The sequence below is a fragment of the Carettochelys insculpta genome, chromosome 1, assembly GCF_033958435.1.
Source record: "Carettochelys insculpta isolate YL-2023 chromosome 1, ASM3395843v1, whole genome shotgun sequence".
Classification (NCBI taxonomy): domain Eukaryota; kingdom Metazoa; phylum Chordata; order Testudines; family Carettochelyidae; genus Carettochelys; species Carettochelys insculpta.
The window spans coordinates 174705567-174730010 of record NC_134137.1 but is presented as its reverse complement, the minus strand read 5'-3'; the positions used below and the strand labels follow the sequence as shown (position 1 = coordinate 174730010).

Here is a 24444-nt window from a genome sequence, read left to right as displayed (position 1 = left end):
GGTTGTGGGTGTTTGATGTCATCTTCCCAGACTGCATTGCCCTCTTTCCCTCTGCCATTGAAAACAGACAGCCATTTTCCCCGAGTCTCTTTCTCTGATGGGAGAAATTGTTTGAGCCGCCTGCATTATGGAAAAAGGCAGTGCTTTCCCCCACCCCCACCCTTTCAGAAAATCACCTGTATGGAAAGATGCAGTTTTTTCAAAAGAGTTTTTTCAAGAGTCTTCAAACTGACATTAAGTACAAGCGAAGAGACAGAGAGTCGGAAGGAGCCAGGTTTGACCTAGAGAGTGAGAGAGAAAATTGTGAGCCATCACCACACGGAAGTGAAGAGCGGACGTTTTTCAGAAATCTCTTCCCCTAGTTCACCAAACAGGTGGGCTTTAGAAGCTGAAGCCCACGACACCCAAATGGAAGAAAGTGGGTCTCTACAACCAGCGAGGGCTTTCATAGTATTCTCCAGGCAAGAAGGAAAAGTGTGGAATCCTGGGAGGCACTGGGGTTTAGTGGTTAGTGTTACTCTGAGTAGCACCTCATGGGAAAGGTAATACAATTGACTTCCTTCCATAGCAGGGATGGATGGTGCAGTGGTTGGAGTGTTCGCCTGGGCTGTGGAAGACTTCATCACAAACATCCCGTACAACCTTGGGAAAGTCAGTTAGTCTCTCTGTGCTGCAATTTCTCATTTCCAAAGTGGGAGTAACAGCATTGCCCTGCCACACAGAGATAACATTTGGATAAATACACGAAACATTATGAGGCACTCAGATATTAAAGTAATGGGCGATGTATAGAGTACTTTAGACCAAGCAATTTAAATTATTCTAAATGAAACTGCTTGTGGTGAACCCTCGGTTCTATGTTTGTATAACCTGGATTATAAATTCTTTAATGTAGGGAAAATTTCTCCTCACTTCTGCCCTAGTCCCCGTAAAAATCCATAAACAACAACAGATGGTGAGTGAGCAGACAAACTCTGAATACGCATACAAACATTCATCTGCACTACCCCCAAACACCTGAGTCTGTAAAGCTGGGCTCAAAATCTTTCACATGAGATTTCCAACTCTTTTGCTTCCCGTCTCATCTGGAATTAGTAGGAGAACAGCATTTCTCCAGTTATTTCAATGCTTTGAAGACCCTGTTGGAAACCAGATGTGAACAACATTTCTGAATCTTAAAGAAGGTTTGGTTAAGTTTTGTTCTGGAAATGAGCAAAAATGCTTATTTTCCCCTACTTTTGTGTCCATGGGGAAAAGGACTAAGTTTGCCCAACTCATTTCACAGTAGGCAATGAAGCCAGCTCAACCTGTCTTTTTGTCAATAGCATCTATGACTGGTTATAGTGGTGCCCTGGAGATGAAGATGTCCATACCTCAAAACACCCAAGTCATTCAGTCACTCCACCCAATTATTTTTGCTGCAGTTTATTTTTTCTTGCCTGTCCCCCACCCTCCCCACCCCCCACATGTAAATTAACCTGACTTAGGGAAAAACAAATTCTCATAATGATTTTCTCTATCTGAAATAAGAGGTGTTTCAAATACAGCTCAGAAAAATTTTTCCCCTCCTCACATATATTACAGCACCTATACTTTCAAATTTATTCTAGCATAGTGTCACTCCAAGACATTCGTATTTTGGCACCAGCATCATTAATGATAGCTCCAGGAACCATAAGGTTTAAATGCTGCTAGTGACTAAAAAAGTTTACACATAATAGTTTTTGTGGGTCTCAAGAGGAACTCATTTGCAGAGTGAGAAATTGGCTTAAAATATCTAAACATGTCTACATCACCTGAAGGCATCATTATTTGTAGTAGTGGAGCTAAGGCAAGGCCTTGTGGGCCACTGGAGAGTCACTAGTTGGTGGAATGGAGGCAATACAACCACTTTTTCCAAAGGTATTGGGCAGGAGGTGGGCAAATTATGTTTGACCCAAACAAAGGAGGAGGATAAAACTCTGAAAGTGGAAACTTATGAATTTACCTCTTTCCTATCCTGGAAGAGCACATGCAGGGGTTACAGCTTACAGACTGTGCATTCTGTTGCAGCGTAAATTGTCAGAGAAATTAACGTTTCACCAGGAAGAAAGAAAAGTGTCTCAAATTCATAACACAACACCACAGGCATGTTACTTTGGCTACATGATGCAAACCTAGTCCTAAGGTTTTTATTTTATTTTATTTTATTTTATATTTATTTTTAAAAAAACAATAAAAGGAAGGAAGCATTTCAGGAAAGTTTACAAAATACCTAGAGCCTCCAGGTATGAAAAAAGGACAGCAGATATGCAAAATACAGAGAATTTTTATGACTGGCTCCAATTTACAACTGAATAGTCACAGAATGCAAAAGCTGCACAATCTTAATATCACACTGTCTTTTAAGAGCAACACCATAAAACAGAAAAATAGAAAAAATCTGGAAATGGGAAGAAAAATGAAAATGAAAGCCATATAATAAAGGGGAAACTGATAGCTATGTAGGTTTTTCTAATGCTTCTTACCTGAAGTTAGTTAGTTTTTGTTACCGAAGGACAAATTACACATAATGCATGCTGTTTCATTTGTTTTTCTGGGGATAGCTAATTTAATCAAATAAATTTTTGGTCAAGGAAACAAGGGTATTTATTACGGCACATTTCTGTTGCCACAGGCTTCTATGGCAGCATGACTGGAGCTCATAAATAAGATCCTAGCCTTACTGAAATCAATGCCAAAAGTCCATTAACTTCAGTAGTTTGGGATTTCACCCCAAATGTCTCTAATGCTAATTGTTCAGTTACACTTTTACCTGGTCCCCAATCTTGTGACTCGCTATGTATATGCCTAACTATACTCACATTCTTAGAAAGGTTGGATTTTGGAAATGCAATCTCTTCCATGGCTTACTTTCTCTATAAAGAGTCATCCACACTTTTTTGTGCTATTTTGGAAGTAAAGGAACTGAAGAATGCAAAATGTTTTTCTATGATCAAATTGTGGTGGTAAGCACTACTGTAAGTCAAATAATCCTAAGTATACAGACTTTGCAATGATAGCCACACTGCATGACACTCATTCTGAAATAAAGCTGCCCTTCACTAGGCAACGCTGCAGAGACCTGGTATAAAAACCATGGTTGCTGCGTGCATAAAAGGCAACAGAGGAGAGAAATCCCTGGATGTACTCACAGCTCTCAATTAGGTCTTCAGGGCTCAGAGTCATTTGGGATCCTTGCCATGTGGCCAAGTAATGGCAAAAATTCAACCTTAATTTGCTGTGAAATTGATGAATTTTCCAAATCCTGGCAAATGCTATCTATTGCTTAATTGGACCACATTAGATTCAACTCATTAAAGTACGGTTGTCTATAGTACACTGCCTTTTTTTTGTCCATGTATCATAAATACTTAGGAGTGTTTCTTCCCTTCCAGCCTCAGGGGGACAACATCATGAATATTCATGAGCTATTAAGTAAAAAGAAATTCCACACCTAGTTTGTTAGAAGAGAAATGTCAGAATAAACTAGAATATATGGTGATCTATCTTTGCTGTCAATTTTTTGTTGTTAAACATCTAATCTGGAAACAGAATATACACATTCCCAATGTTTAAATTTTCATCTAAAAATCTAAGCTGTATAAAGGACAAAATAGGCCACACAGGAGCCATGTCTAAACTCGCAAGTCACTTCCAAAAATCCAGCCATTTTCAGAAGAACACGTGGCGCATCCACACACAAAATGTGTTCTTTTGAAAGAAAATGAAAATAATACAGCTCTTCTTTTGGAGGTGCCTCAGGAGTCTGACCCAGACACGAAAAGGAGGGTACCCTCCTAGACTGAGCCAGAGCTTAAGTCTCTGCTGCACCTCCGGCAGGAGGAGGATGTCCTCCGGACAACCAGCAGAAAGAGGTGCAATGACCACAACTATGGCCAGCTGGCCAGTGAATTTAGCACCCAAGGACACCCTACCCTCACCTTGGAGCAGGTACGCTCCAAGGTGAAGGAACTGCTCCAGGACTACATTCGGTCGAGGGATGCAGTGAGGCACTTGGGAGCAGGGCTGGCCACCTGCCTCTTCTCCAGGGGACTCCACGCCTTCCTCAGGGGCACACGTGGCTCCACCACCAGTGTCCTCAAAACAGCAGTGAAGGAGCCCCCTGCTGCATTGCAGGAGGAGCCAGGGCCATCCCCAGACCAGCTAGGATCCTCCACCCAGACCAGCCACCTGGAGTGAGAGACTGAGACCCAATGGATGACAATGACTCAACTGAAAGGACCTTGATCATCACCCTCCAATTGGAATCCTCCAATCAGGTAACCTCCAGATGGGACCCTATGGTAACTGCTTGGTGCATCGCACACCCCAAGGTTCAGGGGAGACGTCTACCCCTACCATGGCTGGAAGCAGGCCAGACACACAGGCACAGGCCTGACTCTAGACACCCCACAGAAGACGGCATCCCCAGTATGCAGGTATGCCCATGGACAGTGCCATGGACTGCACACATGGGGGTGGCTGGGAATGGCCAGGCTCTGCCCACCTCACCTGCCACCTGTGCAGGGCCCCATCTGTGGCCAGACACTCCCCCCTTGACTGCCAGTCCATTCCCAGGGGCAGGATGGTGGCCCACAATGGACAACCCCATTCACAAGGCATTTTGGAGATGTTGTGCAGCAAGACCCATTGAGCAGGGCACACAAGCTACTTCTCCTTGGATATCCCCATCGCTCATCCCCGGGGTGGGGGCTGGGACCCACAGGGGGTAGGGGATGGGGGCACAGTTCTTGGGGCTGGGCTGTGGGACTGACTCCTCTCTCTTCCCTTCCAACCCTACAGGTGCGCCGTTCAAGGACCATGAGAGTCCCACCTCAACCCCAGATCCAGCCAGCCCTATCCACACTGTTGGGCCAGGAAGCCCAGGAAGAGCAGCTGGGAGAGCCAGGCACCCACATCACCATTACCCGGGCGGGACTGCGTCAGGAGGGATCATTGCTGCAGCTAGGACGCAGAGGCCACGGCATTTACTACTGCCCTCTATGACCGGGCTGACCTGGGCTGGTGGCAGTGGGAGTCAAAGGTAGAGGTCATGCTGACACTGCAACATCAGCAGGGCCCTCAGCCCTCTCATAAGTGTGTAAAAGGGGTGCCCCTGCCCCCTCCTGCCCCCTCTCCCAAGACCACCCCTCTGGCACTGGGCCTATGTGAGGGCAGAGCATCACAGTCCCTTGGGGTTAGCCCTCCCCGCTACCCTTGACCTGCCCCCTCATATCCCTGGCCCCAGCCCCCCAGGGTCCCCCTTGCCTGGCAGCCTCCTTCCCCCCATTCTGGGCCAGCAAGCAGAGTGTGCATTACCTCAAGGAGGACAGCCCTGATGGTGGACTTGCTCACCCCAAACTACTGCCCCAGAGAGCAGTAGCTGTCTGAGGTGGCCAGCTTCCAGAAGGTGACGGCCACACGCTTCTCCAGGGTGAGGACGGACTGCATCTGGGTGTCCGGGCATTGGAGGATGGGGGTGAGCCAGCTGCAGAGCTCCATGAAGGTGTCTTTCTTCATCTGAAAGTTCTGCAGCCAGTGAGTGTCATCCCACTCAGCCAGGACCAGCCAGTCCCACCAATCAAAGCTGGTGGGGTATCTCCAGAAGTGCCGGGCAGCCCAGGGCAGCACAGCTGGGGCTGTGGTGGGTGGGGGTCCCCAAGGACTGGGCTCAGCCACTGGAACAGATGGAGGGCAGCCGCAAGGAGGGTGGCCAGGAGCCCAGCCAGGGTGTGCAGGTGGCTTTGGGGGTGCTGTAGGTCCATGGCTCTCAGGTCTGAAGCTCAGGACTGGGCACTGGCTCAGCTTTACTGTGATCAGCTTGGCAAGCCTCAGGAGTGTGTGCAGGGATGGGGTGTTTGGGAGGGGAGCTTTAAGGAAATGCATGGCTGGTACTCCCAGAAGGACTTGCTGGCCATGTGACCCCATCCACAGTGTTTCCTGGCCTGTTCTTTCAAAAGAACAGCCGGGGCTATGTGGCTGCGCTCTTTTGAAAGCGTGGCTCAAAAGATCGATATGCTTTGGGTGTGTGGACGTGAACTTTTGAAAGAGGATTTAATGGAAGATTTCTTCCCAAAAATCTTCTTTTGAAAGATCACTGCAGTGTAGAAGCACCCAGGATGTTACTACATGGCCCAATTAATTAATTTAAAAAAAAAGTACTGATTACCAAATTTCCATTTATTATGTGAATTCTGATCAACAGGAAGGAAAATAATTTATTTCAATGAAAAATTAAATTTGAAATTTGAGTAGGAAAAATTCCACTTTGAATGCATCAAACATTACAATTCGTTCTTTAAGAACTCTTTAAAAGAAATTTCCTCAACTAATAGTGGGCTCATGAGACTGCCACCAAGATAATATGTGTATTTTGTTTTATGTATTTTTAATATGCTACCTTTATAATTGTCACGTAAATAACAGATTTTTATGAAAGAAGAGGGCACAGGGAGAGACAGCTTGTTAGGTTTATGAAAGGTGCAGTCATACTGAAGTCAATGAAAAAACTGCCAGTGATTTCAATAGACATGTAGGTTTGGTGAGGTAATAACTTTTTCTGGACCAACAAAATGTAGTCCAATAAAATATATTGCTTCACTTGACAAGCTTCTAAGTTACACAGCACTCTTCTGAAGGTCTGGGAAATGTATGTAGAGTATCACCATTTAATACAATGTGAAACAGAGGCTGCATCAACAAAATGAGATAAATTCGAACTTAAGGCAGTTAGTTCGATATTACCACGACTGTCTTCACTTTAAATACCATTAGCTTGATTTAGGGAGCACTAATATCAAGATTACAATATTGTCATTACCTGACGGGTATGGCATCAAGCTTGAATTCAGAAGTTTGACTAAAGACCAATGTGGAAGCACCACATCTTAAAATCAAATTTATTAGCCTGTAGAGGTGTCCCATATGTAACCCACAATGCCCCTCAGTGCTCCGCTCTGGCAGCTGCTTTCCAGGTGCTCCCTAACTAGGTAACAGGAAGACTGGTGAATTTCAAAGTGGGAGCAGCAAGCCTGTGGCTGTGGGTTCATGTTTGTATGAGAGCCTGAGAAATGTCTTTCTTTGCTATTAGTGCTGAGAGCGCATCTGCCCATTACAAATAGCCCCTGCACGGAGTTTGTGGTTCTGTCTCTACACTAGTTATTTTTTTCTGCACTGCCTGGTGCCAGCTGCTGCCCCCCTGCACCACATGTTGTCCTTCCATAAGACGCTGAGAAACTCCTTCTCTGCGGGTTGCATGTGCTTGAACCCCCCTCCTCCTCCACTGGTGCCATGCTTGGGGTCTTTCCTGCACTCAGCCACATCACGTGGTTAGCCATCAACCCATAAAAGGACGTGCCTGCCATTCAGTGTTGACCACGCTGCCAGGCAGCACCATGTGCTAGCTTGAATATGCTTAGGGCTCCAGGGGTGGAAAAGAATTCGGGGGGGCTTGCAGCCATCGGGGGGAAGTTTTCCCCAATGACTAAGATATTTGGGGTCTAGCAGCCATCAGGGGGAAGTCTCCCCTGGTGATTATAGATATTCAGGGGCTTGTTGTCGCCAGGAGCGGGGGAAGTTTCCCCTGGCAGCTAAGATAGTCAGGGGGACTACATCAACTGGCTCCTCACTGAACAACCCCATGTCCTTAGCAAGGGACCAGTGGTGCTTGCAGCCACAGGGGGAATTCTCCCCCCAGTGGCTACAATGCTCAGGGGCTTGCTGATGCCAGGGGTAGTCTGCCCCAGTGGCTAAGATAGTTGGGGAGGATGACTTCAATTGGCCACCCACTGAACCCTCTCCCCCATGCACCTAGCAAGGGACCAGTGGTGCTTGCAGCCAAACGGGAGACATCTCCCTCAGCAGCTAAGATGCTCGGGGACTTGCTGCTGCCAGAGGGAGGTCTCCCCGGGAGGCTAAGATAGTCATGGGGATTACTTCAGCTACTTCAACATCCCAATCACCTCCCTCCCCACCACACTGAGCACAAATATTTCCAGGAGCTTGCTGTCCATTGCAGACACCTATTGGTTTGATATTTCTGTTATAAAATCTTTTTGCTAACATCTCCTATCTGTCTTTATGCTTTGACCCCCTCAGAAACACTGGGGGGAGGAGAGGGGCTAGTTGAGATTCCTGTTTCTGTTCTAAGTTCAGTGTATGAGATTTCACTGCCATCACCCGTGTTCATAATGTCTGTGTAGTGAAGAGGACAGCCAAAAATCTTTCTCTAAGACTTTTCTACCCTCTGTCCTCTAGCTTTGAGAATACAGTCCGGGTCCCTGTATTATTTTCAGGAATTGGATGCAATCATGGGAGTGGAGGGACAGTCAGGGGATGCCTGGCTGAGAACACAGCCTGTGCACAGAAGCCTTATAGTGCACCGGAACGCCAAAGACCCTCCCCTCAGCAATTCTCTTTTTTGAAAAACGTTCCTATCTTCTCTTTCTTCAAAGCTATTCAGGGTCCCTATATTATTTTTAAGCATCGGATCCAATCACTGGAGGTGGGGACACTGAATGGATTCCCAGTTGAGAATTGAGCTACAGAAGAGAGACATTTCCGTAAACTTTTTTGCCATCTCTGTGGACGCCCCTACTTTTTCTTCCTTCCAACGAGAAAAATGGAAGTTTGCTTACCATGGGAGGGGAATGAGGAAAATGCAATGTGGGAAGATGATGTCAAAGACCAATAAACATACCCAGAATGATATGAGGATGAGGTGACTGTGGGACAGGTTCCCACAATGCACTACTGTAACAGTTGATGTTTGCCAATTGAGTGTGGCAGCAATACGTCGACTTTGTGAGGAGTACATAGGGTGGTGAGGATGGTAAAATTTGAACTTATAAATTCCAGAACTACAAAATCAATATTAGTAAATTTGAATTTCTCTCTTAGTGTAGATGCAGTCAGATTGTTCACCATAATTGTTAGTGTCTTGAAAAGTTACAAATTTAAGCTCCCTGTCTAGTGTTTCTTTTGAGAATGAGAACTACGAGATCAGATATGAGATAAGCATTTTGGTAAAAATGTTCAGCCACAGGTGAAATGACACCTTTTTTCTAGGTGAATACATTCGACAGTATAGCAACTGTCTGGTTTTGACCACATACTTGTTATTGTGGCATATAGTACACTGGATGGGGTGCGTCACATGTTATGAAAAGCATGTCTTGGACCCACAGATCTTGAAAATTGTGCTGGGGAGGAGTATTAATTATTGTGGCAATGGACGCATGTCTGCAAGGTTTTGCATCTCTTGTTCTGACAAGATCTAGTGTTCCTCTGAAATGGTCCACTGAAAGATATTACCTCCCCCACCTTGCCTCTCTAACAGTGTGGGACTACCATGGTTACAATAACACTGCAAACAACGGATTTCAGTGATGGTTGGATCAGATCCAACATGCTTCACCACAGGAACTAACTCTGCAGTTCTCACTTCCTTGCCTCGAAAGGAAGATGTTTTGCCTTGAAACAGACTCTGTATTTTGAACCCATTAAAAACCAAATGATAAATTACACTATGCCAAGTCTCACCTCGTGTGAATAAATTGAATTAATTTATACAATGAGTTAATTCATTTCTTTCTTTGGATCGGTATCCAAAGAGCACTAAACTGCAAAAACAGCAAGAAGTCCTGTGGTACCTTATAGACAAACAGATATGTTGGAGCCTAAGCTTTCACGGACAAAGATCCGCTTCACCAGCTTCGTAAGCCCACAAAAGCTTATGCTCCAAAATATCTGTTAGTTCATTAGGTGCCACAGGACTTCTTGTTGTTTTTGAAGATACAGACTAACTCTCATAAACTACAAAAAGAGGCTAACTCACCCCCTCCCATATATTTTCAAACTACATTAAGTTTTGCACTTTAAATTTTACTATAACTGTCAGTTGTATGTCATAAAACAGGACTGAGTCTTGCAAATATCTACTACCAAGAACAGCACTTACTACTGCAAACAGGCTCAGCTAAAAGTTCTTGCCTGATTTGGCCCCAAAGCAGAATGGTCTATGTGAGACATACAAAATTAGAAAGTAGGAGGAAAGAAATAAAAGAGGAGTGGAGGAATTATGCACTTAATATAATTGTCTGGATTACCAGTGGGAATTTTCAAAACTAACTGACAGATTTGGACACATAACTCATTAGGTTTTGATAAACATATATTATCCCTTTGTTTTGAAAATGTTAACCAGTGTTCACTATAGTTTACCAATGCTACTAGTAAATATATATCATTTTCCATAAAACTATTTAAAGTTGTGAAGTCAAACACTTAAAAGTTAAGAATGCAAGAATTAAGGTTGCCTATGCAACCCTAATATGAACTTTTTGAGCATGTGGATTCATATAGCCTTATCCAACATTACATATGAAGTCTGTGTCAAAGCCAAAAAACTAGAACGTAGCTGTCCTGGGTTCCATTGCATGGCCTTAAATTCAAAAGCCCATCCTTCCTTGCACCCTTTTGCATGAGTCATCATCTGCCTGGATGATGAAGAGGGTGCTCTGCAGAACAAAGATTATCTGATGATGTAATTACCAACTGTCTGTTAATACACACACAAAATTAGCGGGGGTGGCATGTGAATGGACATTCAAGGAGTAATGTTAATCCTGGAATTTCCAAACTTTTGAACACTTGACTTTAACCTTAGCATTTTAACAGTTTTCTGTAAACTATTTCTTAATGATTATTTCTGGAAGGAAATTGAATTACAACCCATTCTCTTTCAAATTCCATCATGGAGAAGCATGTTTACCATTTGCCTGGGAAGAAAAGGAAAAAGTAGAATCTGTGGTCCACAGCACAGCCTCTACCACTTGAGCTAATGGTTTAACAGGCTGTGACTAGAGAGAAACAAGACACACACTTTAGTGGGTTGAACAACTATTTGATAGACAGCAGAGGAATGTTAACTTTAATCGTTTTTCCCCCTGGATGATTTTGGATATGTTGAGATTATTAACGTTCTGCATGTTCTCTCATTAGTTCTAATAGATCCACATGAAAATGCCCCTATCATAGGTAGGGGAAAAAAATGAATGAACAGGCACTGAATAGCAAATTTGCTCAGTAATATTCAGTCAGGTTCTCAGCTGGATTGTGATGTATTTAAGTCAATGGAACTACCCCATTCTGACATCAGCTGAAAAGCTGATACATTTTAAGTTTTTCTTGGCTCTATCTGTACATGGCCAAACATAGTGCAATCCTGGTTTATGACTAGAGCACTTAGGCACTACAGTACTAACAAATAGCAATGTAGTTATTTGGCCATCTTCAACAGATATCCTAAGGGAGTGATAGAAAGTAGGGAGCAAAGATTTTCCTATTCTATAATGTAAATAATCAGAACGCTTATCAACATTATGGACATGTCTTAACAGAACAACAGAGAGCTAAAACCCCAAACTTCACATACTGTTCATCTTGCAAATTTATTTCCATACTTTGAAAAATAATATCAGTTCTCTCTTTCAGGTTATTTTAAAGCCTCCCAGATACATAATTACTACAATTTCTGATATCTCTATTATGTCATGGCAAAATGTTGGCTTCCAACAATCATTTTATAGAGAAGTACCCTGCAAATATAATTTGTCATCATACTGTTTTACGTATGTGCACATATTAAGCCACAGCTATAATCTAGAAAAACAACATGTTCACTGAACTTGCCTATTCTTAATGGACTTGATCCTTCGGAGAAGTTGCCATTTGCTTCAATAAGTGCAAGTTTTGACACAGTTACATCTATGAATAAGGACTTTCACTAGTTAAACTGTGGTTTAATACAGAGCCTGAGCCAGACAAATCTCTGAGACAGGAGGGAAGGCCCAATACTTTGTACTTTTAAATCCTACTGTAAAGTAAGAAAAGTAGCAGAGGAGATCAAAACAAGTTAAATGATGCTACTTCCTAGGGTGGTGTGTCTAACTAGACCCGTTTCCAGAGACAACAGAAACCAAGCCTTGTAAGATGAGCTTAGAGTCTCAAGCATACTCCATGCTTGTTTGTATTTTTGCTTGTTTTTAAGTGAAAGGGAATGAAACATGTCGCATTGGTGAGAGAGCACTCGCTTTAAAAATTATAGCATCTCTAGAGCATTTTAAATTGCACTAATTGCTTTTGACGACCTGTGGCTAACTGCGATTCTGTTCTTGTTTTGCTATTTTTTTTCTCAAAAATATTTCATTACACAGTTATGATCTTCTTAGTTCAGCTAATGCGTCAAACACATCCAACACAGTTCTCTGTAAATATCACAGCGGGTAGCTTTATTAAACTCATGTAACATTTGCTGCTGCTGGAGTTTAGCATTTCTTTTATAGAATGCTATTTCCAGATACTTGTGTCATCATCTCATGCTTCATCATATCCTTTATTATGTTTTATCTACTCAAAAAGACAAAAAAATTTGCAAAAAAAATCCAAATCCAGGCAGCACCATGATGAATGCTGAATTTAACATTTACAAGGTATCTCAGCAGGAACAAAAGTGAATCATGAACCTTATTTTGAGAACTTAGCAAAGGAGGCCAAGAAGTGAACAAGATGTAATAAGTTACGACTGGCATTCAAAGCTATGTAATGGCTTTGCTCCAGAACTGAATTTGGTGCAGGGTGTAGGCTGATAAACATGGCTGATAGTAAAACATGCTTAAAACCAAGAACTCCTGCTGAGACAGAAGGAATAGTATTAGCCTACACTTAACTATCAGTGTTCTTACCTGGACACATTCGCAGTAGATGTAATCCTGGAGCCTAAAACATGTATATGCTTCTGTGTTAGAAGAGGTTTGCTGTGCCACGAAGAAACTGCAAAGCAGGCATGCTGCTGGAGCTGACAGCATACTTCCAGGCTTCTCAGGGATGCTGCATGTGGAGCACTGCATTAACTCTTTGTCCAAGCCTGGGCTATTGGGAAGGGATCAGCGGAGGGATCATTATCTCATTCAATGAGGGGAGACACCTATGCTCTGAGTGCAAGAGCTACAGGCCAATATTGTGCTCTCTGTCCTTGGAAAAGTCCACAAACATGTCCTATTTGCTTAACTTCTGCCTTTCCTTGTGAAACCTCATTGTCCAGAGCAGTCGGGTTTCATTGCCAGGAGAGCTACAAAAAAGACTATATTCACCTTCCATCTTTTATCTGAAATCCACTGTGTATTCAATTGGCCTTGGACAGCTGTGTGTATAGACCTAAAAGAAGCCTTTAATTCTGTCCATACAGCTGCTTTCTAGGAGGCCTTATGAAGCATTGTTGTGCCCACTCTCCTCTTGAGGCTAACTGAAGCACTGCATAATGTCTGTGGAGCACAATTATGTTGGAGGACCTATAAGTCTGATAAGTTTTTCACTAGATTAAGGGTGAAGCAGGGATGTGTCCTGCTTGCAGCCCTATTTCTGGCACACAGTGGATTGATTCCTTGAACATATCACTTGAAAATCCTTTTTTAAAAGTCAGTTCAACTTCTTTTATTGACCTAAATTATGCTGATGATGTCATCCTCTTCAGTCAGGTTGCAAACAGCCCTAGAGACACAGTGGAGTACTTTCAGCACAAAGCAACTGCCCTTGAGCTAAGGGTTTCTTGGGCAAAAATGAAGATCCAGACAATTGGCATAAAAATTGTGATAGGAGAGATCTGTGTCTCTAGACAAACTGTGGAAACAGTGCATTTTGCATCTACCTAGGCACCAAATTGTCAGATGGGCACAGACAGTTTAGTTTAGCAGCATCAGCCACATAACACTCACATACAGCATGTGGACCTGAAACATAGACTTTGCTTAAGCAAAACCTCGGAAACTGGAGACACTTCGTATGCATTGCCAGTGGTGACTTTGAAGTATAAGACTTTTGATTTTATTGTAACATGGATGTATCATTGAGAATTGTCCTCAAGAGAACTAAAGCCATTACTGGTGTCCACCAGCTGGCCCTGTCTGGTGATGTTGCCTGCTTTGGAGACAAAGTCCCCAGACAATAAGCTCTGAAGCTCACTGACTGTCAGTTGTCATTCAGTAGTCCACAATTAACCTGGCATTATCAGATCAGCACTAACACCGTGGAACTCTTAGACACCACAGTGTGGTCGTGGGCATTCAACACTATGCACCTCTGCTGTCTAAATGTTTTATACAACAAGATACCTGCCATCACTCTTTCCTGTAGTTTGGTGTGCTAAGGCCATATAATGTAAACTTTGACATTACTCCTCTTTAGATATGGGACAAAGCACATCATGCCGCATCTTTACTCATTTGTGCCAGTGTAACTCTACTGACTTCAGTGGTGTTACCTCTGATTTAAACTCATAGGCGAGGGAGAATCAAAACCACATTTCATATAATCTGGAGTTCTGGGCCATACAAGAAGCAGAACATCTAGTGCTTAGAGATTCACCCTATGTGAGTTGTCTGGTTGGCAGCCCATAGGGGGTCAGGGAGGAGTTCCTCCCTCTCCTGGTCAGTGGGTGACCACTTTGCCACACTACAGTGTAAAAAAATAACAAGCAAACCAGCAGTCATGTAGCACTTTAACGATGAGCACAATAATTTACTAGGTCATGAGCTTTTGTGGGACAGACCCATTTCTTCAGCTCTGTAACATTACCAGTACCAGTGCTATAGATCTGGAGAAATGAGTCTGTCCCACAAAAGCTCATCATCTAATAAATTATTTTGTTAGTCTTTAAAGTGCTACACGACTGCTGTTTTTTGTTAGAATACAGACTAACATGGCTACCTCTCTGTTACAGCTCACTACAGTGTGTGATACAGAAATCAGAAGAAATCTAGGTGAACATACTGTGACTGTTATTTGGGACTACAAGCATTCCAACTTCTGGAAAATGTCCTCCTCTTAATTTTGCATTCTAATTTTGGGCTGACAAGGTGTCAAGTGCTCCCTACTGAATATTTTGCAGGCTAAAGGTTTATTTCTCACCGCCACTTTTAAACAATTCCTCTGCTATACCACACAATGTTGATCAAGCTGGGTTACATTTTGGTATGATGATCTCAGGCTGAGGTGATAAAATAGCATTTTGTTTTCGAGGAGACAAAGGGTATTCTGCTGCTAGGCGGTCAAAGCCATTTTGCTTACTTAAATCTGTACAATGTTGTACTAGTGGCATAATTTTATTATATAATTATTACTACAGAAGCAAGAGTGCTTCAATCATGTCTTAAATTAAAATTATTAGTGTTTATAAATATTATTTGAAAAAACACAGTTTAGCTGAAAAACTAGTCATTTACTTTTTGTATATTTTCTATTTGAAAAACATAATGGAAACCCTGGTTACTCTTACTTTTTTACTTACAAGTGATAGAAAAATTAAAAATTGAAATTAAAGCTTCATTTCAAATTTTTTCATAGTCAAAAAGTGAAAATGTTTGAACTCAACAAAATCTTTATTTTATCCAAAAATGCACACCCCACCAAAAACAAAAAGTTCAAACCCCACCAAAATTTCAACCTTCAGTGTTGAAGCACTGCGATAATATGTACCATCCCTATATGACATCATTGTGATTTGGGGAAAAAAAGCTGCCTAGGACCATAATATGTTACATTAATAAAACTGCAAGAAGTACTTTTTAAAAGTTATCATTTTATGACTATATTGAAAAAGAATGTTGGTATACTGTAGTGTACTATATAAAGATAGATGAGTGTCACATATTTACTATTGCCAAAAAGGGTTGATCCATATTTTCTAAACCTACCAATTCTCCCTTTAGAGATTCAGGGAATGGACTATAACATTGAAATCATAGCCCCACTGAAGTCAATGGGAGTTTCACCATAGAATTCACTGTGGCCAGAATTTCACCCTACACAATAAAATTACATGGTTAATTATTTCTTAGAGGAGTAATCTACTTCTTTTGCCTATAACAAATAAATATTACTTATACATGTGGATTTGCCAAAATGATGTCACAGATCAGCAGTTAAAATCCTACAATTCTTATATGTGGAAATATTAAAAATAATGGATTAGGGGAATATGAAATTACTAATAATTATATGTATTGTGATAGTACCTAGAAGTGCCAACCAAAATCAGGGCCCCACTGTAGTAGATGGTGTAGAAACACAGAGCATGAGTCACTTCCCTTTACAAAGGATACATTTACACTTGGGTTTTGTCCACAAAAGTCACAGAGTGTCTACACAAAGAATACGTTTTGTCGAGAGTCTGTTGACAAATATCAGCACTTCCACTGACAGCATTCTGCCTCTCTGCGATGAGGAATAACAACTTCATTGACAGTTTCCGTCAAGAAAAAAGCCACGTAGGTGCTCCGGGGGCGGGGTGGGGGGGTGCTTCTGTCAACAGATAGGGCTTCCAGTTTACTGAGCAGCACTGTTTGCTGAGCTTCCTGTTGGCTGTTCTGTTGAGGGAACAGCTGGGCAGCCTGGCTGCTCTCTGTTGACAGAGCAGATTGCTTTTTTGATCTGCTCTTGTGTGTGGGCGTGATCTGTCGATAGACGTTTTGCTGGAAGATCTTTTCCAATGGTAACTTCTGTCGACAGATCTCTGTAGTGTATGTGTAGCCAAAGAATTCACAATCTAAAGAGACAAGACAGACACAGAGTGGGTGAAGAAAGAGGCACAGAGAGCTGAAATAGGTCATTAGCAGAGCCAGTAACATAGCCAAGGGTTCCTCAGTTTAGTTTGTACTCCAGTCATTGGACCATGGCATTAAACTTCCAAAGGAATTAAAATTCGTAAAATCGTTCTGCAGCATTAATCATTGGAGTGCAAGTGTTTCCCATCTCTGACATCTCTTCAGTCTAAATGCTTTTGGCCCAATCTGAAAGGGAACGGAATTAACTAGAAAAAAATGTTGATGTTAATATGTTAAGCAAGAGTGTTTTCGTTCTCAGTTTATGGATTTACAAATGGCTTTGTTTTACAAAGTGGGCATATGTTGCCAGAGTTGTTGCCAACAGTAGTAACTGCTTATTACTGGGATTTTTGCCTGTTCTTGTTGCTACTACTCACTGCTACTTTTTAGAAAGGCCAGGGTGACAAATGGGGGGTGCAGAGGGCATCACATGTGCCCCCAGCATCTGCCCCATCCCTGCACTTACCAGAAGTGGCAGGTGGAATGGTGCAGGGGAGGGGGCAGACCATGGGTGGTGCAGGGGCAGGGAGGAACATGAGGGGGAAGGGGTGGCCAGTTCTGCCTTCCCTTCCCCCTGGGAACTTCCTCTCACCAGTCACAACTGTAGAAAGGTGCAGAGGAATAGAAGAGAAAGTATACAGGAGAAATCTCCGTCTCCAACAGGAAATGACAGAAAGAGTAAAATATCTCAACATACCACAGACGAACTGACAGCTCTTACATGAGAAGGATCATTGGTTACAGGAGCGAGTTAGTTGGTCTATTGTTCTATTATAATCATCAAAGGAGAGATTAAGTTTTAGAGGGATTATCATTTCTGGCAAAATAATACCACTCAGTCAGGTTGAAATAACCAAGATAATGTGATATAGAAATGAAGCAGATTACAGAGGAGAGGAGCTACATTCAGTGCTATCGAGCCAAAATAAAATGACTTTGAAACAACTGACTATAATACATTCTGCTATTTGTGTAAGAGGAGTGAATGAAAGACTAGATTAAGAGGAACAGATTGTTGCTTCTTCATGTGTATATAGATTTTAACAAACAATGTCAACTTCTCTGGTTTTACATAACACCCTATAGTGAAAAAAACATGTCAAGTACTAATAGTTTTCTGGAGGGCTTCAGATGCTTAATTTGATATTGGAAACATAAAATTTCAAGCATAAAAAGATAATCATCATTTGAATAGTTAGAAACTTTTGACACAGGTCAAAAAGATGGAGAGGAAAAGACCTAATTTAAAAGGATTCTGTTTTATGTAGGGCACTAGGACATAAGGCTGATACATTTCTGCTAACAAGATGAAGGATTCAAGGTTTTAATTAAGGGATTGGCCTAACTGATATGGATTAGTTCTAATAAATGGTATATAAGCTTTGGGACATTTGACTGACATGTAAGCTTGCTGCTTTCTTAAAAAAAGCTTAGGGTGGAGTAAGAGCTAATCTGAATTCACATGTTTCAGAGAAATCATTTAAATTCAAGTCTGGAAGGGACCTTCATAGGTCATGTAGTCCAGTCTGCTGCAGTGACGCAGAGCTAAGTATTAACTAGACCATCAATGGCTACGTCTACACATGAAGCCTACATCGAAGTAGCCTATTTCGATGTGGCGACATCCAAATAGGCTATTTCGATGAATAACGTCTACACGTCCTCCAGGGCTGGCAACGTCGATGTTCAACATCGACGTTGCGCAGCACCACATCGAAATAGGCGCAGCGAGGGAACGTCTACACGCCACAGTAGCACACATCGAAATAAGGGTGCCAGGCACAGCTGCAGACAGGGTCACAGGGCGGACTCAACAGCAAGCCGCTCCCTTAAAGGGCCCCTCCCAGACACACTTGCACTAAACAGCACAAGATACACAGAGCCGACAGCGAGTTGCAGACCCTGTGCATGCAGCATGAATCCCCCGCTGCAGCAGCAGCAGCCAGAAGCCCTGGGCTAAGGGCTGCTGCACACGGTGACCATAGAGCCCCGCACGGGCTGGAGAGACAGCGTCTCTCAACCCCCCAGCTGATGGCTGCCATGGAGGACCCCACAATTTCGACGTTGCGGGACGCAGATCATCTACACGGTCCCTATTTCGACGTTCAACGTCGAAGTAGGGCGCTATTCCGATCCCCTCATGAGGTTAGCGACTTCGACGTCTCGCCGCCTAACGTCGAAGTTAACTTCGAAATAGCGCCCGACGCGTGTAGCCACGACGGGCGCTATTTCGAAGTTAGTGCCGCTACTTCGAAGTAGCGTGCACGTGTAGACACAGCTAATGAGAGGTTTTTATGTAACTTGCTCTGAAATACATCCAGGGACAGAGATTCCACAACCTCCCTGCGAATTTTTCCCAGTGCCTAATTACCTTTATAGCTAGGATATTTTTCCAAATTTCCAGCCTAAGTTTCCCTTGTTGCAATTTAAAGCCATTACTTTTTGTCCTGCCCACAGTGGTTAAGGAGAACAACTTATTACCTTCCTCTTTATAACACCATTAATATACTCGATGAATGTTATGTCTTAGTCTTCTCTTCTCCAGACTAGAAAACTCATTTTCCCCAGTCTTTCCTTGAAGGTCTTGTTTTCTAGACTGGTAATCAATTTTGTTAATTTTCTCCAGTTTTCACAACTTTCCTGAAAAGGGGCATGCACAGAATACTCCACTTGAGGCCTACTCAATGAGGAACAGTGCAGAATTACTTGTGTCTTGTTTACAACACTTCTACTAATACATCCCAGAATGATGTTTGCTTTTTTGCAACAATCTTACATTGCTGAGTCACGTTTAATCTGTGATCCACTGGAACCCTGAGGTCCTTTTCTGCAGTATGCTTTTCTAGGCATTAATTTCCTCATTTTGTATCTGTGCAATTGCTTATTCCTTCCTAAGAATGCGGTCTTCTCTTGTCCAGCAACATCTGTGGTCCAGCGTGACCTGGACACTGCAGGACCAGAGAGGACCTGCGTTGGCTGGGGCCAGAGCGAGAGCCCCCACTGACCCTACTGCAGCACGGTGGTGGGGGGGGAGGTAGAGCCCCAACAGGAGCACAGGGCTGGGGTTATAGCCCTTGCTGGAGCCTTGCTGAACCCCCTGCAGGAGATGGAAGAGGGAAGCTGGGGAGCAGAAGCCCAGTGACTGGAAAGCAGAAGTGAGCACCATGGCTCTGGTGGCTGGGGAGCTGGCTGGGGAGCAGTGGGGTTGGGAAGGTGGGGAGCCAACAGGATGCCTGCCAGGGAACTGTGGGCAGGGAACCAACCAGGGATGGGCATGGTTGGGAAGCTTCAGGCTGGGGAGCTGCCACAGAGTCGGCTGGGGAGCTGCAGGGCCAGGAATGGCCAGGGAACACCCCCGTCCCCCAGGGGAAGGAGGGTCCAGGGAGCCAGCTGGGGAGCTGCAGGGGGAAGGAGGGTCCAGGGAGCCAGCTGGGGAGCTGCAGGGCTGGGCACCTGCAGGCCAGTGAGCTACTGGAGAGCCAGCTGGGGAGCCACAGGGTGGGAGTGGCCAAGGAACCGCAGAGCCGGGTAGCCAGCAGGAAGTCTGGAAAGTGGCTGGGGCTGGTGGCTAGGAGGGGAGCCCCAAGTGTATTGGCTACCCTTGGCTGGGCAAAATCCCTCATTTGGGACTTCTCAGGTCCTGAGTGTGCTGGATCAGGGAGGGGAAATCTGTAATTTTTATTTGTCCTTATTTAATTTCATCTTATTTTAGATCAGTTCTCCCAGCTGTCAAGATCATTTGAATTCTGATCCCGTCTTCTGAAGTGCTTGCAACCACTCCAGGTGTGATATTACCCCAGAACTGTATATGTGTACTTTCTCTGCCATGATCCACATCATTTCTGAAGACTTTGAATAAAACTAGGCCCATGACAGATCTCTGCAGGACCCCACTTATTCCACGTTTCTTTGCAGGGTCCTATGACAGGAAATGCAACTTTACCTGAAGTACTGATGTAAAAAAAAAACCTCAGAAATGGAGTTCATCCTTATTTGGGATTCTTTAGGGAAAACGATTGTTGAAACCTAGGTGTGATTAATTACTGTAGATTATTTTCAGATTGAAAATCAAAATGCCCACCCATGTAGAAAACAATACTTGTAATCATAGCAAATTTACTAATGCAGAGGCTGCAGTCAACACACACATTATTTTCTAGTGAGCTATCTTCTGCCACTGGAGGAAGGCAGCCCTAAAGCAGGGTGAAAAAAGTAAAAAAACTTCCCAGGATCTTGAACATGGAATGTTGTTTTGGAACAATGATAGATAATAATTAAAATCCAGCTCCACACAAGGAACATATCGCATAAGAGCTCGGAATATCACTGTACAGAAGTTTCTCTGAAACACAAAGGGATAATATGGCAGCATGTGGGAATGGGAAATCCAGAGGTGGCTTTCAGTAACATATTCCATGGAGCCAGGCCCACTGACAAGTGGGAAGGTGGTTAAAGAAGTCCATTGTCCAGGAGCCAGTGATTTACAAGAGCCCAAGCAGATGGACAGGGACACTTTAAAGAGGAACGAGCTCCCACTGCACTACCAGATTTCTTATCTAGGGTGGAAGCTCCTTGATAAACACATGTTAAACCATCCAATCCAATTGCCCTAGGCAGTGCTTCCCCAGGTGATGCACGGCTCAGGCCACCCCCTACCCCAGACTCCCCTTATGGTACTTCTTCCCCAAATCCTGCTCCCCCAGTGATGTGATCTGGGAGATTATAAGCAGTGCTCCCTGTAAGCTGGGCACTTACGCAGCTGCCCAGGAAAGAGTCAAATGCTGGCCCGTTGATTAGCAGAGTGACCACAGCTAGGTTTTGTTTCTACTGTTGGTGCACATTCAAATATGCCTCGGTGCACATAAAAATTATTCCACATCCAAAAACCCCCTCTGTCACCAGCCTCTTATGCCTGAATTTCAGGCATAAGGGGCTCTTGACAGAGGGGGCTTATCCTGGCTGAGGCACATCTACACGGCCTGTTTACTGCCGGCAGAACCCTTTGCCAGCAGCGAGATCTCATGCGGCTATGCTAATGAGCAGTCATTTGAAATTACAAGACTGCTCATTAGCATGAAGCTGCCAGCAAGATGTCTCCATGTAGACCCAGCCTAGGTGTTTTCTTACTCTATGCTTCTTTAAATGTTTTACATAATAATTAATTTCATTCCGGAATGTATTTATTTATATAATTCAAAATAATAAATTCTACAGCTTACATTTAGACTCACAATTTGTTTGATATGTGTGCTGTAGCAGGGCAGAAAAGGCAACTAGATCAAGCAGTATCACAACTTATGCACAGCGGGGTGAAATATATAATCAATAGGAGAAAAAGGAGTGTCATAAAATGCGGACATCCCTTTCTAGGGGGGGCCATTATTGTTCTGCCCTGGTGCCCGGAAATGCTCTCAGCAGGCCCGCATGCATCTGTTGGAAGGCAGTCTGGTCTGGAAGAATAGGTGCAGGACTGGAAATCAGGAGGCGCTGAATTCTAATGCTAGTCTGTCAATGATCTGCTCTGCAGCCATTGACTTCTCTGGTGAGGTATCAATGTACACGAGAGGAGAATGTGGCCCATACTGTTAGGCAAATTTTAAGCATTCTTGTGCTGTGCTACTCCCAATTCACTCGGCTCCTAATTTGCAGATAACATTTTCTCACCCCTTGTCAGCATGAAAAGGAAAAGTGCCTTAAATGACTGTTATGATGTTGACTATCTCAGCTAGGTTATCTCAAAGTCTCATTTCAGACACAGAGGGCAGACTCAAAAGCATTTTCTTGTAACTTAAAATCTGGTGTTATTGGTGATGTCATCTTGTCAACTTTCTCCAAGGTGATTACATCCTTCTTATGGTATGCTGAATAATAATACCTACAGCATACCAAATGGGGATCAACAAATCCCTTATACTACTAGTCCACATAATCTTACTGGCTACATCTCATAGCGTGACACGTCTCCATGAAGGCTACATCTACACCGTTCAGTTTTGTTGATAAAACGGGTTTTGTTGACAAGAGCATCTACACTCAAAATGTGTTTTGCTGACAGAAGCTGTCAACAAAAAAGCCATGCAGACACTTCGGGGGGCCTTTTGTCTACAGAGCAGATTGAAAGATCAATCCGCTTTTCTGTAGACAGACACCATCTGTTGATACAAGTTTTGTCGGTACTTCTCTTCCAACAGTAAAACTTCTGTCCACACATGCTTCAAGTGGAGACATAGCCAAAGTGTTGTCTCAAGTGCTATATATGTAGGGGCTTTGATTTTGATTCCTATTTCCAAGCCCACGTATAATACCAAGGAAGTAATATCCAAATACATATTTCACGATGGGATAGAATATCTCTTAAATGGTAATCAAACTCCTTATTTTTAGTTTTGTATTCTCTTTCCTTGTACAATTTAGTGATGCGTTTGCATTGTTCACTATTGCTCTGTACCTAGTCCTCATGGTTTTTTAATGACTTTTCCTAAATAACCAATAAATTCTTTCCTGACTAGGGTGGTAGGATGATTGGTTTCTTCTTCCTAGACTAATTGTTTTACATATTTCTATATTGAACTGCATTTGCCATCTGCTGACCTAATTACCTGAATAATCCAAATCCTCTTCAATCTGGTTGCATCCTTTGCTCTGATTCCAATTTTAGTGTCATCTAGGAGAGTTTATTTTCCATACCTCATCCAAATATTTATACATACACATATACCATAAATATATATTTCCTAAAACCAACTATTAAGTTCTGACCAAATGGTCACACCAGACATAAGCAAGTAAAACAATTGTCTGGAGCCCAAAGCAGCTTGATGGGGCCCTAAATTAATTTGCCTCAGCTATCATTGGTCATAGTTAAACATGGAATTTTAACAAACGTATTAATGTGTTGTGTTGGTATTTTTATTTGTGAAAATAAATCAATATTTTTGGAGAGTAGATGACAGATGAGGGGGGTAACACATTGCCTCTGATTCTGACTGTGCAACATTGTGCTGAGAATCAGACAGTCAGGTGAAATGAGTAAAAAACACAGTGGCGCTCAGGATGTACCAAATACCCAACCTACGTGTAGATTTAGGTACAGATGCTCATTAACCAATTTGACACATTACCAAGGATTTCAGAGATGTATTGCTTTTAGTGTCTAAAAGAGAGTGGTGATATAGTCGTAGTTACCAATACCTTTTCCTTAACATCTTTACCAGATTTATAGATTCTTCTGCTTAGCAAATCAAAAGCATTCCAATGGATAATAGTTTCTTTGGCCCTGTAGTGGTGTGGCACTAGTGATTTATATCAGTGTTTCTCAACCTTGTTTTATAAGTACCCCTTAAAAATATTAAGTACCCCTGGACTTCTCTCACGTACCCCTAAGGATATCTGTACCAACAGTTGAGAAACATGGTCTTGAGGTAATCTGAGGTCTTGAAACAAGTGCCATTCAACCTTTTCAGATTACTGTATTCTTTTCAGGAGTCATATTTGTTTTGCCTACCACCAAGTCACGTAAAAATTACTTACACACAAAAACATACAAAAATCTCCCATAAGACTACTACTGAAAACTTGCTGACTTTCTACAATCTTATTATCAAATAAATGAATTGGAATAGAAATATTGTGTTTACATTTCAGCGTAAGACATATGAAGCAGTAGAAATATGTCACTGTTTCAATTAACTTTTAAATTGCACTGACTTTACTAGTGTTTTTATATAGCCAGCTAGGCAAATATCTACATGAGTTGATGTCCTCC

General features: G+C 42.8%; 1 protein-coding gene across 1 annotated transcript in view; it reads right to left on the bottom strand.

The window, feature by feature from the left end:
* The window catches only part of DSCAM (DS cell adhesion molecule), a 550602-nt gene that overhangs the window by 351454 nt on the left and 174704 nt on the right, over positions 1-24444 (bottom strand). Inside the window, exon 2 of the mRNA XM_074983419.1 lies at positions 13007-13013. Within this exon, the coding sequence (XP_074839520.1) occupies positions 13007-13013 (7 nt within the window). The remainder of the gene's footprint in view (positions 1-13006; positions 13014-24444) is intronic.